Source organism: Microtus pennsylvanicus, chromosome X, assembly GCF_037038515.1.
Source record: "Microtus pennsylvanicus isolate mMicPen1 chromosome X, mMicPen1.hap1, whole genome shotgun sequence".
Lineage (NCBI taxonomy): Eukaryota > Metazoa > Chordata > Mammalia > Rodentia > Cricetidae > Microtus > Microtus pennsylvanicus.
In genome coordinates, this window is record NC_134601.1 from 133,118,359 (window position 1) to 133,128,448 (window position 10,090).

The window sequence follows — 10,090 nt, forward strand, 5'->3', positions numbered from 1 at the left end:
GGAGGAGGGTAGGAGGATCTCCTTTGTATACAGACCTTAATTTTTAATCCCTTCTACAGATGAAGAATGCTGACTACTTCTCCAACTATGTCACAGAAGACTTCACGACCTATATCAATCGCAAGAGGAAAAACAACTGCCATGGTAACCACATTGAGATGCAGGCTATGGCAGAGATGTACAACCGTCCTGTGGAGGTGTATCAATACAGCACAGGTACTTCTGTAGTGGGTAGATGAGGGACTAATGGTGCTTCATCAGAGCCAACCATACTGGGTCTCCTGTGGATGCTCCCTCCTTCTCTTTCTCTGCAGAACCTATCAACACATTCCATGGGATCCATCAAAATGAAGATGAACCCATCCGTGTCAGCTACCACCGGAATATCCACTATAATTCAGTGGTGAATCCTAACAAGGCCACTATTGGTGTGGGGCTCGGCCTGCCATCATTTAAACCAGGGGTAAGTGGGTCCCTGTGCCATGGGTATTTTACAGAGTGTTGGTTCTGCCCTTAGCCCACAAAATGTCCTCTCTCCTCTTTGAGTCTCTCCTTAAGTCTCACCTGTATATAAAATTAGTTACTGTTGATCAGAACTCATTCTATGGTTTTGATTTGCTTGTCCATGAGTTGGCTCACTCATCTTATGCTTATTGAGAGTGGCCTCTTAGGATACCTTGTCCTGGGTAGCCAGGCTTGCACAACTTCATAGCAGTTAGAGACAGTTGGGGTCACAGTCCTGGTGTGTAGCCTTGACCCACATACAGCTTACTGGAATGGACCCTGAGGCAGATTGTATAGGTCGGGCCAATACTGAAAGCACTTCCCATAGGCCTGAGACCTAGTAAGTGTCAGAAGATGGCATTTCATTTCCCCCCATCTCCTGGCAGAAATCATTCATTCTCATAGTCTCTTTCCTCTCATCTTCCCTATTCTTTCCTTCCTCCTTTCATCCTGTCCCTTGACCTTCCTTCTCCCACTTCTCCTAGATTGCTTTTCCTATTCCTAACCCTCCTTCCTCTCCTCCCCACCCCCTCTCCTCCCCACCCCCTCTCCTCCCCACCCCCTCTCCCCCCCACCCCCTTTCCTCCCTCTTCTCTGTCTTCCCTCTATCCCCTCCTGGGGATTTTGAAATCCTCTATTCAAGTCTCACTTCCTTCGAACAGAAGGTGGTCCTGCCTCATCTTAAGAAACACACTAGCATTAACATACCTTCCAACCCTGGGGTTGGGGGACCTGTTTTGCTTTTTAATAAATTGTAGAAAAGGTTTAGATTTGCAGAATGATTGTGAGACTATTAATGTTTCCATATGCCACATTATGATGAACATTAATGGAGCACACTTGTCATCATTAACAAATCAGTATTGATACATTAAGTAAAGACCACACTTTATTCACATTTCCTCAGTTTCCTCCTGGTGAACCTTTTCTGTCCCAGGACACTATCTAACATTTAATTGTTCCCTTTGACTTCTTCTGGCTTTAACAAATTTTAAAGAATTTCATTGTTTTTTTTTTATTTGTGGACCCATTGTATTGTTTTGTCTATTCTAGAATGCTATATATTGGGAATTATGCAATATGTATGTAGCTTTACCAAAATGACCCCCCACTCACACTTAATACTATTTAAGATTCATCTATAACTTTTCCTGGGTTGACTTTCCTTTTTTAAAAAAAAATGGAATGTTTAAAAGTTTCTCTAATTAATAGAATTAATTGTTGAAATTGTTTTACATTTATCTATTTCAGGTAGGGGTGTATGAAGGTCAAAGAACAACTTGTAGGAGTCAGTTACGCTTATGAGGTTTAAACTCACTCAGGTCATCAGGCTTGGCACAAGTGCCCTTACTCCCAGAACTATCTTGCCAACCTTCAGAATCGTTTTCTCAGTACACAGAGTTTCCATCTAGTTCCTTCCTCCCAAGCCACAGAGACTCTGGTACATTTCTTATAGTGTTTGACGCAGTGGTAATACATTCCTATTAAGTTCCTGCCTTGTTCCTTACTCTTGTTTTGGTGACTTTGGGAATTTTTTATTATTTTTATTGACTTTGGGAATTTAAAGGAGTACCATTTAAAAGTATTACAGGGAAATACTCTTTCTGAATGTTGTCATTATTTAAACCCAGATTTTGGGTTTGGGGAGGGAAAGCACTAAGATTAAGTGCTGTTCTCAGAACAATATATCGAGTATATTTTAGGAATAAGATCGTGACTGTTGATGTTGTCTTTGATCATCTGACAGAAGTAGGATTAAGTTTCCCACCTTTTGAATACTGTATTGTTAATGAAGGAAATCACACTTAAGGAATGAGGATTATAGCTATCTCCCTGAATTTATGTTAACCTAAACACAGAGTTACTGCTGATGTCTCCAGTTAAAATTTCTCCATCACAGGCCTCGTTCTTGCTCCCTTTCCAGTTTTGAGTAAAAGTCCCACTTTAAAGTTGAGAAAACTTTACCCACCACCCACCACTCATTTACATATACATCTATAAACTGGGGCAGACTCATTAACTGGACCCCCTGGAGTCCAGTGATAAGCCCAGTTCTTTTTATGTTTTGTGTTACTGAGTCTATTCATTCCCTGAGTGCCTGAGGCCACCACCTGCTTGTCCTTGCATACATTTGTAAGGTGGTTTTTGTCACTGGGAGCCTCACTTCTTAACTGATCTTTAAAAAGCGATTAGCATACATTAAGGATTAGTCTTTGTTTTGTAAAGTTCCTTGGGTTTTGACAGATGCATAACAACAAAGTGCATCTATTTTAGGCACCTAATCATTCAAAGAGTTTTAGCCCCTGAATGTTCCCCACTCTTTCTTTCCCCTTCAGCGACGATTCTTTATTGACTCTGTTTTTCCCTATTTCAGAAAGTCACGTAATTGGAATCATAGTATGTAGCCTTTTCAAATGCTGCTTTCAGGTAGCAGTATGCATTAAACTTCCATGTTTTTTCATGGCTTGTTAGCTATTTTCTTATCTCTGTTCCATTTGTGGAGGCACACGGTTTGTTTAATCATTCACCTATTGAAAGATATCCTTGGTTGCTTCCAGGTTTAGATGATTATTAATAAAGCTTCTGCAAACTGCTGTGTGCAGGTTTTTGTGAGAACTTAAATTTTATGTTTAGTTGTATTACAACTTGAAGCAGGATTTCAGAATTTAAAAACTATACTGTGATTTGTAAGGAACTGCTAGGCTTTGTATGAAGTGGACTGATTTTGTGTGTGTGTGTGTTTATCACTGTGAATGAAAGTTCACTTTCCCAGGAATTGATCTTCCTACTTGTTACGTTGGGAGTGTAGACCCCAGCCCCTTGCATCTATCCCAGCCCCCAGGCCTGAGAGTTGTATTGATCTGGACTCCAAATCCCAGCAGGCCAGGTCCTGACCCCCCCCCCCCAGGGAGGGGTCAGACCCACTCCCACAGATTATTTAAGTGAACTCCCAAAAGAGGAACACGTGGTCTCTTTTCTTTCCTTCTGGTGGTCCTTTTTGTGGCCTCCCGGTTCCCCCTGGGGCCACCTGAGAGTGAAGGACTCCCATTAAACTTGGATATTTTTTAATTTGGCTTGTTTTGATTTGGCTTGATTGAGAATTTGCATCAGCAGAGAGTTCACGTTAGGAAAAATTCCTAACACTACTTTTTTGTATTTTAGCCATTTTTGGAAGTTTTAGGTTTATTTGAATTGGTAACAATGTGTTGAACATTGTTTTAGTGCTCTACCCCTGAGCTATACCCAGCCTGAGTGTCTCTTAACATGTCCACTTACCATCTCTGTATCTCTTTCTCTGTGATTAGATTGCTTACCTACTTTCATTTTTGTCATTTTGCAGTGCTGGGAATTGAATCCATGTTTTGTTGTTGTTGTTGTGTTTCAATACAGGGTTTCTCTGTAACTTTGAAGCCTGTCCTAGAACTCACTCTGTAGATCAGGCTGGCCTCAAGCTCACAGAGATCCGCCTGCCTCTCCCTCCTGAGTGCTGGGATTAAAGGCATGTGCCACCACCACCCGGCTGAATCCACGTTTTATATATGCATTCTTTATCACTGAGCTAGACAGACCATAGCTGCCTAGTTTTAAATTGGCTCAATCTAACATTTCCATACCTACACCCTAGTATGCTACATGACAGAAAAATATGTTGTACATGCATTTATGTTTGTGTGTGTGTGTGTGAGAGAGAGAGAGAGAGAGAGAGAGAGAGAGAGAGAGAGAGAGAGAGAGAGAGAGAGTGAGGTGGGGGAGGGAGGGAGGGAGAGAGAGAGGCTTGCTAGGGCATGGTGGAACATGCCTCAAATCCTAATACTCCAGAGGCAGAGAAAGGAGAATTGTGAATTCAAAGCTAATCTGGACTGCATACCAAAGCCATTGTTTTTGGGGAAAAAGAACATTAACTAAAAAACTTTATGAAGCAGTATTTACACTTAATCCCTGAAATATACTTTGATGTTCTCTATTATTTCATTAGTGTCACATCGCTGGATGTGGTGGCTCACGCCTGTAATCCCAGCACTTGGGAGGCTGAAGCAGGAAGATTGCCATGAATTCCAGGCCAGCTTGGCCTACATAGTGAGTTCAAGATCAGACTGGGCCATGTAGCAAGACCCTGTCTCAACAAACAAACAAATAATGCTGTAGTGTCTTAAAACTTGGCATGAAGTTCTCTCATACAGTGTCCTAGCACCCACACCATGCCGATACTGACCCTCCATCCCCTCACATAGCCACACCCAGCCTCATATATGCTTGACTCCTGCCTCCACTCCATGTCTGTCTGTACAGTTCACTTCTCTGTTCATCTCTTTCCTTTGCCCTGTGAATATTTGAGAAAGGCTTCAGCATTGTGAAATAGAGCCGTTACTAGGTGAGGCTTCTTTAAATTAAGGCCTAGACTGAAGAGCCCCTTTAATCCCCAGACTTAGTGCTTCGCTTGAGGTGTCTTGGGGTTGGGCCAGCATTTCTGACCATAGGAATTCAGAATGTCAGGTCTTATAATCTAGGCCTGCTTTCCTCCAGTTACCAATCTGTACAATCTGCTGAGGTGTACTTTGTAAAAATAACTTTTCTTGTGTTGTTTTTACTAAGGCCTGTAAGCCTACCTTCCTGAGCCCATTCAGGCTCTTGCCCAGGTTCAGAGCATCACCCCACATCCCTGTTCCTCTCCTGGCAGTTTGCAGAACAGTCCCTGATGAAGAATGCCATAAAGACATCAGAGGAATCATGGATTGAACAACAAATGTTGGAAGACAAGAAACGAGCCACAGACTGGGAGGCCACAAATGAGGCCATAGAGGAGCAGGTGGCTCGAGAATCCTACCTGCAATGGCTGAGAGATCAGGAGAAACAGGCCCGCCAGGTCCGGGGACCCAGCCAGGTGGGTCATGGACTCTGTGACTGGCCTGACCAAGACCTGTTACTTCTTATCTTTTGGCCCCTAATGAACAGGGATAAAATATGGGAGAGGGAAGCTCCCAGCCCCATCGGTTACTCATCTCGTCTTTAGTCTTGGCATCGTACCTTGGAACTCTCAACACTTGCTTTTAAGAAGTAAAGGAGAGCAGCTTTTAAGAAACAAAGGAGAGCAGCCACCACTGCTGGTGGCACAAAGGAACAATGGGTAGCTACAAAGAGACCAGCTTTTTTTTTTTTTGGAAACCCTTTGCATGCTGCCTTCTGTACTGAGGATGTAAAACCTTTTCCTTCACTGCCTTCAATGATCCTGTCTGTCGAGGAAGACAAGGCATTGTGGTGGGGCCAGTGACCCTGGCTGTACAAAACCAGGAGGAGTGGTGGTTTTAACCAGTTACTTTATTAGGGTGGGGAGGGGGAAGGCAGGCATCTGAGGAGGATTAGACATTTGCAAGAGCTAAATAATCTGTTCAGCAAGTATTTATTGTAGGCCTGTGCCAGGAAGCAGGAGGTCCTATTCCTAGTTGTAGCAGGATATGTTTGTGTCCCTAGCAGGCAAGATCTCTGTCCTTAGGCTACTCGCTTTTTCAAAGTGAAATAATCATAATGAATAAATTAGTTGGAGGTATGGTAGATGAAAAATGGACAGTTGGTACAGGGGAAGAATGAGACTTGAGTGGGGCTGGTTTGAGTTCGCAGTATTAAACAGTTATGAGGTAGACCTCATCAGATGAGATGAGAAAGGGCTGTGTTAGTTGAGTATGTGGACAGAGCAAAGCCTGGGGTGGGGGCGCCATACTTGGTATAACTCAGACATAGCCTGGCGCTGAACAGAATGTTTTGGGTGAAATCAAGGCAGTGGGACTAGGTTGGATAGGGGCTTGTGAACTCTGGAGAAGACTGATTTACTCTGAATGAGGCAGAAACAGTGAAAAGGAAAAAGGATTGGATGTGAATTAGGACGTAGCAGGATCACCTGACTACTGAGTAAAACAGTCTAAGCTAGAAAGCAAGGGTAGAAGTAGGAGACCAGTGAGGATCAGCCTACTGGGTAGTTCATGGTGAAAGTACTGTGGTTGTGGTGTGGGGTCAGGATCTCTTGAAAAAAGAGTAGTGATTTTTCTCAGTAGCCTCCAAAGATTCGGTAGTTGTTAGGACTTTGCCTCTATTCCATTGCGGCACATTAAAGCTGTACTGTAGCCAGGACTCTGGAAGGGGTCTAAGCACTCTGGCACAGGAGGATCATAGCTGGGGTAGGTCCTTATCACGTTTTCCTTCCCTACTGCAGCCCCGGAAAGCCAGTGCCACATGCAGTTCAGCCACAGCTGCAGCCTCCAGTGGCCTGGAGGAATGGACTAGTCGGTCTCCAAGGCAACGAAGTTCAGCCTCATCACCCGAGCACCCTGAACTGCATGCTGAGCTAGGCATTAAGCCCCCTTCCCCAAGCACTGTGTTAGCTCTTGCCAAACCTCCTTCACCCTGTGCACCAGGTCAGTGACTTGCTCTCAGGGTGCCTGCTTGGGCTAAGGCTCTGCTTGGTGGGCCCTACCTCAGACTGTTCATCTGCCTCAGGTACAAGCAGTCAGTTCTCATCAGGGGCTGACCGGGCCACATCTCCCCTAGTGTCCCTCTACCCTGCTCTGGAGTGCCGGGCCCTCATCCAGCAGATGTCCCCCTCTGCCTTTGGTAAGCCTCCTTAGGGGATGGGCCAGCTGGAAGCTGGGAGAGCCTGGAGGATTTTTGAAGCTCCTGGGCATCTTCCCAAATGAGAGGCATGAGGGAAAATTTCAGGCCCGAAAGGTTTTCTCCACAGGGTTCTAGTGGGGTTTCACAGAGTTAAGGGAGCCAATGAGTGATTGGGACCTGGGTGGATTTTCCAGAGCCAGGGATTAGATAGGCATGAGGGAGAATGGGCTGAGGACCCCAGTCATCATTGTCCTCTTCTCTCTCCTGCCCAGCAGGTCTGAACGATTGGGATGATGACGAGATCTTAGCATCGGTGCTGGCAGTGTCCCAACAGGAATACCTAGACAGTATGAAGAAAAACAAAGTGCACAGAGACCCACCCCCAGACAAGAGTTGATGGAGACCCAGGGACTGGACACAATCCCCTGACCCCCACCCCCTCCACTCCTGCCCTTTGATGCCACCCAGCCTTCTTTGGCTTTCTTCCCTCTTGGCTTCCTTCGTTCATTTCCTCTTATCCTTCTTTTCCACTCCCCTCTGGCTGGCCCACTTATGCGCTCCATCCATCTCATCCCTGCCACCACCACACTGGTCTCTGCCAGCTGATGTGCTCTGTTGCCCCCCTGCACAGCACCATCTCAGCATTCCACAGGGGACTCTGGAAAGGGTGCCGAAGGTAGGCGAGAGGCACACAGAGACAGACCATGTGGCATCCAGGCAGCCCCCGAAAAGAGAGACACTGAGACAAAGGGAGTCTTCTGCTCGCCCTTCCCTACAGATCAGAAAACTTGCCGCACCTCTGCCATAGTGGTGACAGGAAAGGCGGGAGTGGGAAATTTTCCTTCCTAGTACCCCAAAAATCTGAGCCTTCCATATTAAATTTTTCTTTATAAAATATACTTTTATCTTATAAAATCAAGAACCGTGTTCGTGGCAACACTGGCTCCTTGACGATGGTATCTCCGGTTTGGAGACAGTCAAGCTGGCCATGGGGCATGGTGGGCAGGCAAAGAGATGAATTTCTGCTGTCTTCTGGCCTCCAGCTCTTTGGAGGGGTTGAGGATATGAGCCAGAGGAACGTGGCAGGGTTGCAGTGGCAGACTGGCTTTGGACAATGAACCCTGACCTTGCTGCATTCCTTTTGCTTCCACCACTAGTCTGTTTGGACTCTTGAGGTGGGGGTATCTTTGGAGATCATGGCTGCTACTCAAGATTTGAGTTTAGGGAGTTGGAGCAGCCTCCACAGGTGGGGCGCCTGTGCCCTGCAGGTGTTGACAAGATCCACCATCTGTAATGTCCTTGGCACAATAAAACCAAATGTCAGTTTCCCTGAGCAACTCTGTTCTGTATGGGGCAGGGGTGGATGGGCCTCTGGGAAGCACAGAGTTTGGCTTGCCCTGAGTTCTACTTGTTCTCCAGTAGGTGCTGTCTGTAGGCTGGGGTTCATCTTTGATCTGTTTATTAAATTAACTTCTTGCCAGGTGCAATGTATGTAGAGCCTAGGCAGTTGAAACTAACCTAGGCCACATAACCAGGATTCTGTTTAACAGAACCAGCAACAAGAAACCTCTTCTAGAACTGGGTCACGCCTTTGATCCCAGCACTGGGGAGTCAGAGGCAGGTGGATCTATGACTTTCAGGCCAGCCTGATCTACATAGTAGAGTTGCAGGCTGGCCGGGCTACACAATGAGATGCTTTTCTCAAAAATCATAAACTTCCTCAGTAGCAAATCTACTTTGAAGCCCTTACTCCCACCTAACCAAATTTCTAAATGGGAGCCTAGGGATAATTATGGACTGTGTTTGAGCTAAAGGCCATGACTAAATTTTGTTTGAATTTCCACTCTCAACCTTAATGTTCATTCTTGTGATAATCTATGAAGAAATAAAAACAGTTGATAACAAGCTATGTGAGTTTAGTGAAAGTGACCAGAGGTGGCCCCTGCCTGACTGGGTTTCATAAGCTGGAGAATGAAGTGGCTAAATCCTTTTTTATTGTTTTCTTCCAAATTCTATTGACACCTCTGTCCATCCCTCCTAGGGTTTGTAAAGCCCAGGTTGAGAAGGCTGGCTGACCTTCAGATTTTCTCAAAACAGTATTCTCCCCACCGTGCCTCAGTGGGGTCCTTGCAGAAGGCTGTGTGTGGTGGCCCCACAGGTGAGGGTGTGGTTTGCCCAGTGGGCGGCTGCAGGGTATCTGAAATACATGGTCAAGCATGAGCACGCCAAGGAGGTTGATTTAAAATCTATCTGCATTTTCTAGCTGTGTGGCTTTGGGCTCTCTTTGAGTCTAAAGTGCCCCATCTGCAACTACAGGGGTGATTAATGTCTGCTACCTCATGCTCTCTGATTTGTGAGTATTGACAGAGAATGTGTATGGTCAATAATGTACTACTGGGCACAGTACCTGGTACATTCTTAGAGCACAAATGTTGGGGTTATTAACAGACTTGGGGTGGGGGTATTATCGTATTTTGTAAGTTTGTACCATTTGGCCTCAGCCTGCCTCTTGCTATTCTTGGCTTTTTCTTGCAATTTGCTCTAACCTATCTTCAGCTACCAACCTTATTTGTCTTTTAAGACAGAGGGGTCACCTGAGAAACCCCTGTGTGATCGATCTCATTCACATTCTCACTTCTGTCTACAACTATCCCCAATAACTGTACTATAAATAAACTTCTGGGCTGGGGCTGTGATGCTTACTTATCTTGTTTGTGTGTGTCTTAAGATCTACCCCTGCACTAAAGCCTGTCAGGCTCACAGTAAAACACCTAATAATGTTGAATGAGTTAAGGAAAATGACATGTAACTGTTGTGCTTTGTGTGTATTGTCTGTCCTGTGACCACAGTGAATCTACCACTTCGGAGTATTTCAGTGTCTCTCACTGAGTGTATGTGTCTGTGTCCAATGAGGGCTTGTTTCCAGGTGTGTCAGATGGTGACTGAGTACAGGACTCTGCCTATGACAGTTTGTGTCTGGTAT

At 45.3% G+C, this 10,090-nt stretch overlaps 1 protein-coding gene across 6 annotated transcripts in view; it reads left to right on the forward strand.

The window, feature by feature from the left end:
* The window catches only part of Otud5 (OTU deubiquitinase 5), a 31,751-nt gene extending 21,942 nt beyond the window's left edge, over positions 1 to 9,809 (forward strand). For 3 of the 6 annotated variants that reach the window (XM_075956596.1, XM_075956592.1, XM_075956594.1), the window contains 6 exons: positions 60 to 216; positions 315 to 463; positions 5,183 to 5,386; positions 6,710 to 6,911; positions 6,994 to 7,107; positions 7,380 to 9,809. In XM_075956596.1, the coding sequence (XP_075812711.1) occupies positions 60 to 216; positions 315 to 463; positions 5,183 to 5,386; positions 6,710 to 6,911; positions 6,994 to 7,107; positions 7,380 to 7,504 (951 nt within the window). In that variant the 3' untranslated portion in view covers positions 7,505 to 9,809. The remainder of the gene's footprint in view (positions 1 to 59; positions 217 to 314; positions 464 to 5,182; positions 5,387 to 6,709; positions 6,912 to 6,993; positions 7,108 to 7,379) is intronic. The other 3 variants (XM_075956591.1, XM_075956595.1, XM_075956593.1) reach the window with 2 other exon arrangements.
* Positions 9,810 to 10,090: the final 281 nt, after the last annotated feature.